The sequence below is a fragment of the Silene latifolia genome, chromosome 7, assembly GCF_048544455.1.
Source record: "Silene latifolia isolate original U9 population chromosome 7, ASM4854445v1, whole genome shotgun sequence".
NCBI classification, from domain to species: domain Eukaryota; kingdom Viridiplantae; phylum Streptophyta; class Magnoliopsida; order Caryophyllales; family Caryophyllaceae; genus Silene; species Silene latifolia.
The window spans coordinates 2,582,007-2,597,526 of record NC_133532.1 but is presented as its reverse complement, the minus strand read 5'-3'; the positions used below and the strand labels follow the sequence as shown (position 1 = coordinate 2,597,526).

Genomic DNA, 15,520 nt, shown 5'->3' with positions numbered 1-15,520 from the left:
GGCTATATAAATTGCCATAACTCTATAAGCGGTCATAAGGCCCGACAAAATGTTCCTAACGATCGCCTATGTGATCGACTAGTCATCTCACATGACTCTATGGCACTTGAACTTGCCATCAATCGCATCACACTCTAGTTACTTCGAGACGTCACCTCAAACAAGTAACTATGGGCAAATACAATGTTAATCCGTGTTCACTTTAACGGGGTTCAATTGTCTCCACAACCCGTTTGGATGTAACAAGGTATAATAAAAGAGTTTTAAAATAAAACTCGAACGACAAATGCGATTATCACACATGAATAGTCACTGCCTGATTACTATTTCATATTCTATAATCTAATTTGATCTTGTACGTAGTTGTTCATTTCAATTCAATTGAAATGACATGACTCATCATGTTTAGCCTTTGAGAAGGCTTTGGTTAGTAGGTTTTATCAACTTCTTGTACCTTACTCAACCTTACTACATACTCGTTTTCCTTTGTAATGTATATATTTGCATCACAAAACTTTTCGAGTACGTGTCGAGATCCAATCAAGACATAGGCCCTCTAGCCTACGAATAGCTCCCCCTTTGTTTTCACAATGTGTGTGGGACTCATCCTCTTGCACATCTCATGATTGCAAGTGTACTCAATTTCCGTTATAAATATCTCTTATTGTTCTTTATTGTCTAGAACGATTCTAGAAAATCTACTTCTTAATTAACATAGCCACAATGGTATCTTAACCATCCTAATGTGTTTTGATTATGGTTTTGTCGGAAACCATGCGCAACCTCAATTGTCAATTGTCACTTGTGTAACACCCTTACACAAAATTGCATCATAAACACTTTGCTTTACTTCCTTAATGCTTCTTCAAACACTTAAGGGTAATCTTTATATACTAGGTAAAGATTACTTAAATTCGATTTTGAAAACAGTTCATCATACTCAAAGTATATGAAGTGTTATACATCATTACTTATTTAATTGATCCGGCAGCGGAAGCAAATGGAATCAATCAAATATGTTCAATTTAATTGAACTAGTCATGAATCTTATCAACATAAGACTTCTTACTGACGCTGATATCATGTGGATTTATCTTCATAAATCCGGATATTCAAGATGTATTATAATACTCCAAAAGTCTTAAATCATTCTCAATGATCAATATGTCATCCACATATCGGACTAATTAAAACTTCCGTAACTCCCACTAAAATCCATGTATAAACACAACTTCTCGACTTATCGAGAAATGTTTTATCACATGATCCAAAAATGTTGATTCCAACTCATTGATGTCCTACTTAAGACCCTTTCTTAAGTTTCACATTATCTTAGGATTGCAAGAATCTTCAAAACTCAAGACATGTATTGAATACATTTCTTCTATTGAAGAAGTGGGTTTTAGATTCACTCGCTATGTATTTCATAACCTCATAATGAAACACAATCCCTAAGAAGATCCAAATAGACTTAAGCATTTCAATTAGTGCAAGACCCTTTGTCACTAATCAACCAATCTTGCTTTGAAATATCTCTTTATTAGTGCAAAACCCTTTGTCACTAATCAAGCCCTTTCGTTTCGGATTTTCACGGCTCTAGGCCTTGTATTGAGTTGTGACTTAAACACTCTTATGTAAGTCATATGTTCATTACTTTCTAGAAGTAATCAACTTGAATCAACCAATTTCTTTTGTAAGTTATAAGCTTTTTACTTTCTTAAAAGTAGCATGAATTCATCATTTTTAACAAGTGATGAATTTAACCTCCTAGGTTTTAAAGAAACAATATTTTACACAAAACGTCTCATGTAGCCAAGAAAGACCAGTTTCTTGCAACATAACATTCTCTGTGGCATTCTTTGTGGCTCTTGAATAATTTCTCCCACTCTGTCTTCTAAAATAAACTTGTATTTTAGAAAGACAGCTTCACGAGCCGCAAACTCGTCGTACTCGTGAGAAAAGAAAGGGAAAAATGAGCATTTGTTTCTTGTGAAAACTTACAAGCATGGTACCCTTACCATTTCATATCTCATATGTTTTGATGTAGTGGAAAAATAATTTAGACAAAAATGATAAAATCCCCAAAAGGATCAAGTAACTCAAAGTAACTTGATTGAAGTTCAAACCATATCGAATAGCGTTTGATTTCTTATCCAACCACACATTATTCCATAATGCGTGCTAAGAGAGATTAACTTGTGATACTATATCACATTTCCTTTGGCTTACATCAAAGTCTTCACTTTGATAATCCTATCACGACTAAATCGTGATTCCTTGAACTCTTGAACTTCTTCAAAGATTTCTCTATTTACCTTATTAAGTGAACATATTAGCGTCAACTTAAATCGTTGGTAAAAGAAAATGATCAACCTATTTTGGATCGATGATTTACAACCTCGATCTCCTTTTCAACCAAAAGGCACGAGACATCTTGCTTTGAATACAAGATACGCATAAACCATTAACAATCTAATGGTTTCAAGAGTACTCGATAACTCTTTGCGTTCATCATTCCAAAATTTAAGGTTTTGATCTTGGGTTACCAATTTGAGTCTTGCATCATCTTCATGATATATATTATTCTAGTTTGGTTTAGAATATATTCACCTTGATAATGGGCTAGCCATACATCAAATCGTGGTGTATAGGGTCACAAAAGTGAAACCTCTTTTGTATCGTAACAAGTTTGTATTCTAATTTAGAGTTTATGTACTTAATAGTCACAATTAAGCACAACTCCAAACCCAAAAACTAGATTTAGTACACAATGACTCTTTCTCTCGACTTCATTGTTGCTAGTCGTTATATTCTAATCATCCTATGTATCAAACATAATGATGAAAACCTCCACTGGTTTCTAATATTGACGAAGTGGTACTAGCAAAATTTATGTTTAATCAAATAAACATTTAAAGAAGAAGGTCCCATTAGATGTCCCACAACTAACTTGTTAATTCTTCAATAATTTGGGGTAGTTTCCTTTCTCGTGTCCAACATTTAAGACAATGGAAACTTTATCGGTCGGGATTGATAGGTTTAGTATCGTCATTCTCAACAACTTTACTTTTAACATTACCTTGTATCAATTCCATTCAAATCTTTACTTCTTGAACCTCGTCCTCATCTTAACGGTTTAAGAGAATGCTCCCACTTATTTCAATGAGTCTTTGCTTTGAGAAGCAAAAATGAATTCATGAAGATTACTCTTCATTTATTCGTTTTAGTCTAAAAACTTTCATTGAAGTGGTTGCGTTATTTTGGTTATCTGAATTCGAAAATCTAATCACCAAAACAATTTATCGCTTCAAGGTACTTAATTCAATTAAGTATATGAATAACAATCCATTGTAAGTAGATGTGTTAGTCAAGAATCAAAAACCTGTTTGATAATGAATAACTTTTAATCTATACTCTTTACAAGAGATCCTTAACAATGGTTCATTTGAGGGTTTTTAGAAGAAAATTCAAATTTTGTCTTTAGTTACGATGTTTTAATGGAGATTTGAATCAAAATCGAAATGATATCGTATATGAATTGTGGTAAAGAAATATAACAATATAAAAAAAACGGAATAGTGAAAACAAAACATTTATCGTTATATTAATACTTGTAAATAACAAGTAAAGCATTTACATAGTGACCTCTACCCAACTATGATAAATGATTCCAAGACCCAAATTCATATCAACTTAGGCACGGGGTAGCCGATGAAACCCTCATCAATATAACTCGGTGGATTAACCTTTTAATCGATTCTACTTTTAGAACTCTTGGTCGATAAAATTACTCTAATGTTTATCTATAGCCCAAAACACATCAACAAGGGCACGGGGTAGCCGATGAAACCCTTATCAATTACTTTTGTTGAGTTCAATCCAAATTTCGAATAAATGTGTCCATTATTCAAACCCACATTAACTTAGGCACGGGGTAGCCGATGAAACCCTCATCAACATGAATTCGGTGGATTAACATTTATCACCCACTTCCCCTACGTAACAAGTTTTGTACCCCGGGGTAGCCGAGTGCACTCCATCGCGAAATAGGTTTTCATGGTTTCTACTATTTGGTAAGGCTATGTCTCAATTGATTGTTTTAGCGAGAGGTCATGTCAATTTATTATCTATCACGTTTTAAGTGAACTAAAGCGGTGAACTACGATAATTCTAATTGACACGGTCGATAAACTCGATAAAATGACAATGCATGTTTAGTTATGGCGATTTAGCGATGCATGTGACATAAAATAAAATGCAAGCATAAAGATAAATAAATCCTAGTATGGCCTTTCCTAAAATAGAAAAACTATTTAACTATTACATATTCGGAAACCAACTCCATTGGTCCCTTGAACTTCGGTTTTGGCACGCATCTCGAGGTAACACCGTCTTTATGTATCGCCATTCTTGAAGTAATCCGTCTTTGGGAACTCCGGAATGAATAAAATTACATAATAAATTACATAATTTCCAATTATACATTTGTAACTAAAATAAAATAAATCTATTAAATTACAAAACGGTGATACGAGATCACGATAAAATTACAACCGAATCGATATTCCCATACATTTCGGGAAATACCAATTAAAATCTAAGGCCATACTAAGTAAAATTACATAATTCAAAATTACATAAATTAAAAATTATGACAATCATAAAGAAAATGCAGCATTATAATATGTATGAACATGCTCAATTTTATGCTAAATCGCCTTTAATTAGCCAATATCGTATATTACTCGGTTTTTACGGATTTGTGTGATTTCAACATTTTATAATCACAAAAAATACATAAACTCATATTTATGCATAAGTTAATTACCCTAACCTCTTAGGACTCAAAATATAGTCTTCACTAATAATTTGACCATAATTAACTTTTATTTACAAAATTGTTCATAAATGGACCAAAAATTACAAAAATAAGCTATTAGACTTCAAATAAATCCCAAAATTTCAAATAAATTTGAAATTTGAAATTTAAATCCATGAACATTCTGGAAAAATTCCATGACACTCATAATGTTCAAAATCTTAGGTTAAAAATTTCGAAATTTTTCCGGAAAAACAATGTTGCGGTTTATCGATTTTTTTAATAAAATAATCATAAAACATGGAAAAATTATTTTCATTAACTTTTCAATTTTAGATCTGAAAAAAGATAATAAAATGCAACATTAGATGTTTTTCCTAAGTCATAGATTATGTTTTATTAATTTTTCACTAATAATGTCACTATTTATGCTATTTTTCTTCAAAAATTCATAAATCATGCTAAAAGACTTCTTTATAGCCAATTATTTTACACACATCTTGTAAAATTTCATGTGACAACATATTAATTTTATATGACCAGATTCGAAATTTAACTCATATTAACCTATTTTTCCCTTAAATCCGAATTTAATAATGAAAAATTCATTTTTCGAGCATAACAAGTCCAAAAATTATGAAAATTTGCAGGTTATCTCAAAATAATATATGTAACAACATATCCAAAAACCAACTTAAAATTCGAAGTATAGCTAATTTTCGACCAAAAATGACATTTTTACTCATAAAATCACATTTAAATGTCATTATTGTAAATTATGAACAATAAAAATCCGAAAAATTAACCAAAATATCCTAAAACACTTTAGGACCAGAAATATTAACATGCATGTAATAATTTCGTGATATATCATAATAACACAAATTTTACAAGTTTTATTTGTTATTCATATAACTCGGAAAAACTTTTAACCAATTTGCATGCAAACAACCGTGGCTCTTGATACCGATTGAAGGAAATGTAGATTCATAAACATACTAACATACTCATATATGTCAAAATTAATTTGTCATAAAATTAAATACGGATTTTATGCATGCAAACAATAATATAAGAGAAGAGAAATAATGTCCTTACATTGTAGATTTCGGATTTAAGGGCACAAAAGAGATCACCTTTCTCTTTTGATCTTGAGCTTTCCCTTATGGATGAACAAGATCTAAGTATAAGATCTCTCCCTAAGCTTTATACCCAAGGCTTTCTCTTAATTTAATTAATATTACAAATACTAGTATAATATTAATCATGTGAAAAATTTGAACCAAAAATGTTTGGTTTTTAAGCTCTCAAAACCGGTTGAGAGAATAGAAGAGGAAGAGAGATTATTTTTGTCTCACTAAAATAATTTTATGATTAGAATGAATTATATTTTTCCACACACTACTCCATATAGTGAATAATAGAAAAATAAGAAAAAGAACCCTTGTTCTTTTCTATGTAGAACCGGGTAGGGTGAGGGGAATTGGCCTATGCATGGCCTTTGTGCTCTTACACAAAAGGCACTAGGTATGCATGCCTAAATTAGAGTAATTATCATTATGCTTACCACTAACTTAAACAAACACAATATTTGTTTAAACAACCTCCCATTTTCGGCACATATGATAATATGAGATCCATATTATTTTTGTCAAATGTCAATATGTCACATGTCATATGTGACATAAATTTGTTATGTAATTTTTAACATGTTAAAAATCAACGTATTAATAAAAATACGTCACATACAAAAATTGACTTAGTAATTTCATAATTACTTGTGCCAAAATATTTTACCGTTTATAAATCGCATTTATAATAATTCATTCAAATCCAATTGTTTCTTTAAACAATAATTTCATCCGAGTAATAATTTGATTACTCAGACCGTATCTCATTTAATCACATTTCAATTTGATACGTAAATTTTACTTCCAAAATCGTCCGTCAATTTTTCAAGCAATTTAATTAACTCGTAACATTATACGATTAATTAAATGATCAATTAAGAGTATCGCCCTATAGGTATGACCTAGGGGGTCAACTGATCACTACCGTCACACGACAGTAATGTCAAACTCTAGTCAGCCAATCATTACCGATATATGTTGACCAGTTGACAGTAACAATATTACTTCCCAATTGTATTCTTTAAAATGAGATTTAATAATGATATTTAAATCATGTAATCGCACTATTGTTGAGGACACATTTCCCAACAAAGGATCTGAAGCTAAAGTTTTGGTGGCCTGGTATAAAGAAAGAGATCGCCGAGTTTGTGAGCCGTTGCTTGGTTTGTCAGAAGGTTAAGTTCGAACATCAGAGACCTGGTGGTCTACTGCAACCTTTGGAGATTCCCACATGGAAATGGGATTCAATTTCGATGGATTTCGTTATGGGTTTGCCGAGGTCGTCGAGGGGAATGAATGCGATTTGGGTCGTGGTTGATCGTTTGACTAGGGTCGCATTTCATTCCGATGAAGGAGACTTGGAGTCTCGAGGAACTAGCGAATGCTTATCAGCGAGAGATCATTCGTCTTCATGGGGTTCCTAAGGATATCATCTCTGACCGTGATCCGAGGTTTTGTTCTCAGTTTTGGAAGAAGCTTCAGTTAGCTTTGGGTAGTGAGCTTAAGATGAGTACGGCTTTTCACGCTGCAACTGATGGTCAGACTGAGCGTACGATTCAGACGCTCGAGGATATGTTGCGGGCTTGTGCTTTGGAGTTTCATGTTAGTTGGGAGAAGAGTTTACCGCTTGTGGAGTTCTCCTACAACAATAGTTATCAAGCTAGTATTCAGATGGCTCCGTTTGAGGCACTTTATGGAAGGAAGTGTCGTAGTCCTTTGTGTTGGGACGATTCTAGTGAGGCTGTCGTTCTTGGTCCAGAATTGGTTCAAGAATCGATTGAGCAAGTGAGGTTGATCCGCGAGAAGCTTAAGGCAGCCCAGGATCGACAAAAGACATATGCAGACTTGCGGCGTAGGCCGATTGAGTTTGAGGTCGGCGATAGGGTTTTTCTCAAGGTTTCGCCGATGAAAGGTGTTAAGAGATTTGGACTTAAGGGCAAGCTTAGTCCTAAGTACATTGGACCGTATGAGGTGCTTGAGAGAGTTGGCGAGGTAGCCTATAGGTTGGCTTTACCTCCGAACTTGTCGAAGGTTCATGATGTTTTCCATGTGTCGCAGTTGCGTCGTTATCGCAGTGATCCTTCTCATGTTCTACAGGCTGATGTTATCGAGGTTGTACCTAACCTGACTTATGAGGAACGTCCTGTTCGCATTTTGGAACGTCAGGAGAAGAGGTTAAGGAATAAGATTGTACCTTTGGTTCGGGTTCTGTGGAGAAGTCAGAAGTTTGAGCAGGAGACTTGGGAAACCGAAGCGTCTATGCGAGAGAAGCATCCACATCTTTTCGAGTGAGGTAGTTCTCTTATCAAGTTTCGAGGACAAAACTTCTTTTTAGGGGATTGAATTGTAACACCTCTAATTTCCGAAATATAATTCTTTAATTTTGTTTTCCCATATTTTTTATATTTTATTTTCGGGAAAATATCCGTTTGTCGTCTTTTGGGCTCGTTGGGCTCGAAAAACGGTGAAGATCCGTTTCCTCCTTGGGTCTCACGTGATTCTTAGTGTTGATGGGTGAGTTTTGGGCCTAAACCTAGAATAAACCCATGAGCTTCTCTATAAATATGAAGGGAAACAAAACCCTTGCTCTTCTTTTCTCATAATCCCACAAAACCCTAAACCTAATTCTCTCCTCCTCTCTTCCTCCCTGTGCCGCGCGCCACCCTGCCTAGGGTTTCGTGCCATCCTCTTTTCTTCTTCGTTCTTCATCGTTCTTCGTGCTTAGATCGATCCTACTTCTTGGATTTATCTATCTTCTTCGTAAGTTTTTATGTTTTCGCATAGTTTTATAGTTTTTATAGTTTATATATATATAGCTAGTATATTTATTAGTTTCGTTATCTCTGGCACGTGGATGATTTTATGAAGGCGTGGAAGTTGCTCCTGGAGAGGACGTTTATATCGTTGAAGACGATCTCCAGGATTTATTTGCTTAATAAGGTAACTAGGTGTTTTCTTTTAATTGTGTTTATGCCAATTGATGTAATTAATATGATTTAATGATTGGTTTGTGTGATTGGTACATGTTTGATTGTTTATTGTCATGGTTAATTATGTTTTCGTATGTTTGTATATGATTTAATGCTTTAAATATGTCGCGTATACTGTTTACATGTTTATTATGGGTGTCATGAGCAGGGTTTCCGAATCAAACCCTAGTGGCGGCATGATAGGCGGCCAAGGGTGCTCTCCAAAGTTATAGCTAAAGCTAGTATAACCTTGATGATGATTCATGTGTTATGGCTAAAGTTAATACAACTTTGGGTAGTTACTCTAGTTATGGTTGGACCTACTATAACATTGAGGTGCGAGTCAAGGTTATAGCTGTAACTAATGTAACCCCGAGATTATGGCTCAAGGTTATGGTTATTGCTAGTATAAGCTTTGAGTTTCGTGTCAAGGTTATGGTTGAGGTAGTATAACTTCCGAGTTATATTTACTGAAGTTATAGTAGAGGTTGCTATAACCTCGCATCCAGAGTTCATGTTATGGATAGGGTTACTATAACATCGAATGGTTAAATGTTAAAAGTTATAGCTGGAGTACTATAACGTTGAATGATTGATACTTGCTCACATGTTGTGTTGTGTTCAGTTACTATATGACATTGTGTTTGTATATCTTTGGTTACTCTTGTTCATATGATAAGTAGGATGGTCAGTTATACTATCCTATGAGTTGAGTCGTGATGTTGTTCACGCATGTTAGTACGATCGGTTATCTTTGTGCATTTGTTTGTTGGCTAGTTTGAATAGATTACGGTAGTTACGGTTATGTGCTATCGGAATGAACCAAAGCCACCCGTTGATGCGGGATTTATTTGGTCTGTGTTCGGGATTGGGCAGAGGCAGTGGTTATACGCTCTGTTCCCCGAGTGTCGTTCGGTTTACCGAGAGTCTGGCCAGGTCTTAGACATATAGGCATTGGTTATATGCTATACATAGTACCGTGGAGGCAGTGGTTATATGCTCCACACCGATGGAGGCAGTGGTTATACGCTCCGTCAGCTAGAGGCAGTGGTTATACGCTCTGGCAAGTTAGAGGCAGTGGTTATACGCTCTAACGGGCGTTCGCTCTATTCGCTATGCTTGATTGCTAGCTTTGTGCCTTCTGTTGCTGTGGATTGTGTGTCACCATGTTTGCTATGCTTCAATGCTAGCTTTGTGCCTTAGGTTGTTGTGGGTCGTTTGTTGCTACTGGTCTTGTAAGTGTTCATGGTCTAGTGGTTGCATATGGTCTAGGTTTGCATGTTTGCATCCGTTTAAGATTGATTAAGTCATGGTAAGCTATGTTAGGTTTTCATGAGTATAGATGATCTCGCATGTTTACTGGTTTTACATTTCATTTGTTAATGATTGTTAATTATATTCAATTGTTGTAAACATGACTGGGAGAGCATCTAGTTACTCCCGACTGAATTGTCGACCCCCTTCTCAGGTTGTTCAGATGTTGCTGTTTTGGATGATATCTTGCTGGGAAGTTCAGTGCGGCGAGATGAATAATAAATTAGGACTTTGCTTTATGTTTTAAGAACCTTTGAATAATGTATTAGTTTGGTTTTGGATTTAGTAGCGAACCGGATTGGTCAGGTGTTTCCGCCACCTTGACCCTTTTATCAGTATCGTACTCTGATATTCATTCTATATAAGTTTTTCCTTTGTTTTATAATCCGGGTTGTTACAGATCCGGAGAACCGGGCATAGTGTATTGGGCAACAATCCTATGCTCTTGAAGGAATTTAGCAAAAGGACCAGGTGCTTGTCCATCCTCAGTATATCTACCATAGTACTCACCACCTCTATCTGATCTCACGATTTTAATGTGCTTACCACATTGTTTCTCTACTTCAGCCTTAAACAATTTAAAGGCATCAAAAGCCTCGTCTTTGGAACGAAGTAAGTAGATGTACATATATCGTGAATAATCGTCAATAAAGGTAATAAAGTATTTCGGATCATTAGCGTTCATGTCCGGACAATAAATATCAGTGTGTATGATTTCTAATAGGTCAGAACTCCTCTTAGCACCTTTCTTAGATTTGTTAGTTTGCTTTCCCTTAATGCAACTAACACAAGTATCAAAATCGGTAAAGTCTAAAGTACCAAGTACCCCTTCCTTTACCAATCTCTTAACCCTCTCAATGGAGATGTGTCCCAATCTCCGGTGCCATAACATAGAGGACTCCTCATTCATAATACTTCTTTTTAAACCAGTATTAACATGCATAGTGTTTTGAGTGGTATCATTTTGTAAATTAAGACGATATAAATTATCAGACAAAATACCATAACCAATAACTTTAGAATTTCTGCAAATACTGAAACCAGAATTCGAAAAATTAAAGGTAAATCCAAACGGTACAAGCCTTGAAACTGAAATTAAATTCCGAGCAAAATTCGGAACATAAAATGTCTTTTCCAAAATCAAAACAAAACCACTACTCAAAACTAAACTGCATGTCCCTACGGCCTCCACGTTCGAGCCTATCTGGTTTCCTGAATAGATAGAGCTTTCACTTGCCACTGGTTTCCGCAGGTTTGTCATACCCTGCAAGGTATTCGAAACATGGATTGTAGTACCAGAGTCAATCCACCAAGTATTATGAATAACATTAACCATATTAGATTCATAACAAACAAACGCATGAAATTACCTTTCTTTTTAAGCCAAGCCTTGAACTTTATGCAGTCTTTTTTCATATGTCCCTTCTTTTTACAGAAGAAACATGAAGACTCTTTCTTAATGGTCGGCTCAACAGATATCTTACCCTTTCCCTTATCTTTATGGTGACCCTTCTTAGTACTAGATGATTCTTTATTAGTACTAGTGGTTAGGTTCACCTTTTCGCCCTCCTCCAACAACAACCTCCCTTCCTCTTGAACACACATGGTAATTAATTCATTAAGAGATCATTTATCCTTATGTGTATTGTAAGAGATCTTAAAGAGAGCATATTGTGCTGGAAGAGAACACAAAATGAAATGTACTAGGAAAGAGTCAGACATAGTAACTTCCAATACCTTAAGTTGGGCTGCAATATCCCTCATGCGCATGATGAAATCACGCAGTCCTTTAGTGGCATTGAGCTTCAAAGAAGTGAATTTCATAATTAAGGTGCTTGCCAAAGCCTTATCAGAAGTTTCGAACTGTTCATCTATTGCTTTAAGAAGGTCTCGAACTTTAGTATGCTGCTCGACGGAACCTCGGATACTAGCACACAGTTTTGTCTTTATGAACATCGTGCAAATATAGTTTGATTTCTCCCACTTTTCACGATGGTCTACTTCATCTGGTGTGCTAGTTTCCTTTACCTCAGCCGGTTCATCGTGTTGTATGGCATAATCGAAACGCATGAATCCTAAATGCAATAGAACTCTTTCCTTCCACACCTTAAAATTATCACCAGTTAATTCAGGAACGTCTATTTTGATATCAAAGGAACTTCCAGGTAAACTTGCTGCAAATTTTGAAATATACATGCTTAGTAACAAAAATCGAGACTTAACTTTATCACAACTTACCAATGTAAATTATGCTTATATGAATCTGGTGACATAAACTTGCCTGTGGGCTAAAGTCTACTCAAATTAAATGCATAAAAATTAAACTTTATGATGAAACTATCAAATTATATTCATTTCTCAACTCCTGTGGGTATATTAAGAAACGTAATTCAATACAATATCCTAATTAATCACACAAATATAATAAGATTCCTGTGGGTAAGTCTCATCACATTACGTATAATTAATTACAATAAAATGTCTAGTTTTCACATGTGATTTCGAATAAAATTTAATAAATTAGAGATGCTGTGGCTACTCCCTAACTAATAAATTTAAAATCACTTGACATTTAAAAAAAAAAACTTTAATCTATATAACAAGACTTCATTTATATAGCATGTGAACAAATTATAACCAAATACAAAGTTATTTGAAATCCATACCCAAAATCATAGAGTAGATATACCACAACACATTAAGCATGCCTTCTGACAATAACAAGTAAACATAGACCAGTAGATATAAAATGAAGTGTCACTTTGTCTATTTTATTCAATTATGCAGAAGGATCATAAAGGAGCAAAAACCACAAATTCTGGTAAAGCACATGTCAAGGTAAATTATACAGTGCATCATAGTTATTGTCCAAAGAAATTAAATACCCTCTAACAAAAGTCTCTAAAGAAACATAAATAAGAGTATAATAATATATATGTCGAAAATCAACAAAAAGGACAAACACATGTGAATGCACTATTTCACAATGGCATAAAACAAACAGAGAAAGGAAAAAAAAATGGAAGAAGGCAATGAATTAAATGTGTGGACAAAAGATGTGCTATTTAATCAAATCCAACAGAAGGCCCACCACACACAACAACAATAAACCCTCTAAATAAAAACTTGTCTTCTTCAACCTTGCGACGACACACCAAAAACCCAGAAAAAATCCACCACATTTAAGTTTTCCAGATTTTAATGAAAATAGACGGAAACATATTTTAATCAAGCCAAACAACCGAATATCAAAATAAATCCATATTCCGATGAAAAACGAGATTAGCAGATTCATTATATCACGGACGGAAAACTGAAGTCGGAAATCAACAAGCAAGACAGAGGCGATAAACTCGCTCTGATACCAAATGTAAGTTTAATTCAATTCTTAATCATGTATATTCTAATTACTAAATGAATGTACGATATAAAATGCGGAAGCGATAAATAAAGATCGAGAATTAAAACCTCCAGCCATTGCTTATCGGTATTCCTGAACAGCTTTTAAACTCGAATAAAGAAATAAACCCGTTTCCGATATAAACCTCTGCTGCTGTAAAAACCCGTCTGCTTAGTGTGCCTTTTCTGATTTCGGTTCCAAACCCTCCTTCTCACTGATTTAGATGGTGTATATTTTCTTAAGAGAGAGTAGGTTTGGTGACCTTATTAATTAGAATTGTGTTGCATTTATACTAATCTTGCCATCAAAGATCAGTTAGAAACATGGAGAAATGAGTGAGTGGTTGACTGAAGAAGTGGGGAGATAAAATAGGGCAGTTTGAGTCCATATTTTGACTGCCAAAATAATGGGCCACAACTTTAGTATTTTCAGTAACTGAAAAAATCCAACACGCATCAAATAAGTTTCTGTGCTCGTTTGGCAATACACGGAAAACGATTTCTAGTGGTTAGATTGCACTCAATTTCTGATGTGGTTAACAGCAGACCCAAGTACTGTCTAAGTTTATTCTAAATAAGAGAAGTTGACATGTAGTTAATGAGGAAGGTAGTTTAATTGTTGAGTTGAAGAATGTACATATCATTGATGCGAAAAACTGTTTTGTTGCTCGTTGTTTGACAATTAAGTTGCACATGAATTTAACTCCTCTTCTTTCCGCGTTGATTGACAATTATGTTGTAATAAGCCAATGACTTGACACTTGATTTTGTGTTTAAGACGATGAATGTTGTGTTTTCTTCACCCGTGGACTTCGCAGTTTTTCTTTTAAATCCATACATAATGAATGGACGCTATTTATAGTTAAGCATGGCCCTTTCCTAAAACATTGTAAATTGCTAGGCTGTCTATTGGCATAGCAAGATGGCATTTGGACACTGAAGAACCCAAAACACCGGCTAAGCATTTTTACAAACCCACTAACAATCATTGTAAATACATTAAAAAGGTCTAATCTCATAGCTAACCCGTATTTTTAACAGGCTCATTCTGCAGACGAAATGCAGACATCGTTTATTCATTAAATAATCATAGTATAAGATTGATATACTTAGGTTAAAAACTTGTGTTTACAATGATACATGAAGGGAGTATTTATAGGTTTACAAGGGAGCTATTATGCTATACAAAGATATGGAAAATATATACGGTTTCCTATTTATCAATATTTACAGGATCAATATCTTTGTTTATAGGCAATGAATGATATGGAGATATTGGAGTTGCTTGGGAGATACGTTGGTTAATACGCCCCCGCAAGATGGACGTCCGGTGGGTAAGACCAATCTTGTTTCGTAAGTCCAAATGATGATCTTTGGGGAGGGGCTTGGTGAGAATGTCAGCTAATTGGTCCTTGCTCGCTATATGTTGAACACGAATGTGACCCCGTTGGAGTTGTTCCTTGACAAAGTGGAAAGATAGCGCCATATGTTTCATTCTGGAGTGAAATACGGGGTTCTTGGCGTAGAGAGTAGCTGAAATGTTGTCGCAGAAGATAACCGGAGGTTCGGTGACAGTGATATGAAGTTCATCGAGGAGATTGCGAAGCCATAAAGTTTCAGTCGTGACAGTGGCGATGGCTCAAAATTCAGCTTCTGTGGTTGAAAGAGCAAGACCGTGTTGTTTTTTGGAAGACCAGGAGATTGGATTTCGACCTAGATAAACGATGTAGCCTGACGTCGAGAGGTAGTTGTCTTTGTCGCCCGCGTGATCTGCATCGCAAAAAGCATGAAGCCGAGATGGTGAGTGTCGATACAGTTGAATGCCAATGGTTTGTGTGCCTTGCAAATACCGTAAGAGGCGTTTTAAAGCGGTCCAATGCGTGGCTGTT

At 35.1% G+C, this 15,520-nt stretch overlaps 1 protein-coding gene and 1 long non-coding RNA gene across 2 annotated transcripts; both read right to left on the bottom strand.

Annotated features, from left to right (window-relative positions):
* Positions 1 to 11,238: 11,238 nt before the first annotated feature.
* Positions 11,239 to 11,659, bottom strand: LOC141590815 (uncharacterized). Its single transcript, XR_012520499.1, has 2 exons — positions 11,603 to 11,659; positions 11,239 to 11,496 (listed from the first exon to the last, which is right to left on the bottom strand). It is a non-coding gene; the product is annotated as an uncharacterized LOC141590815 (long non-coding RNA).
* Positions 11,660 to 11,858: 199 nt separating this feature from the next.
* Positions 11,859 to 12,428, bottom strand: LOC141593155 (uncharacterized). Its single transcript, XM_074414108.1, has one exon. It carries the CDS (start codon positions 12,426 to 12,428, stop codon positions 11,859 to 11,861), a length of 570 nt encoding a protein of 189 aa, XP_074270209.1.
* Between the last annotated feature and the right edge of the window lie 3,092 nt (positions 12,429 to 15,520).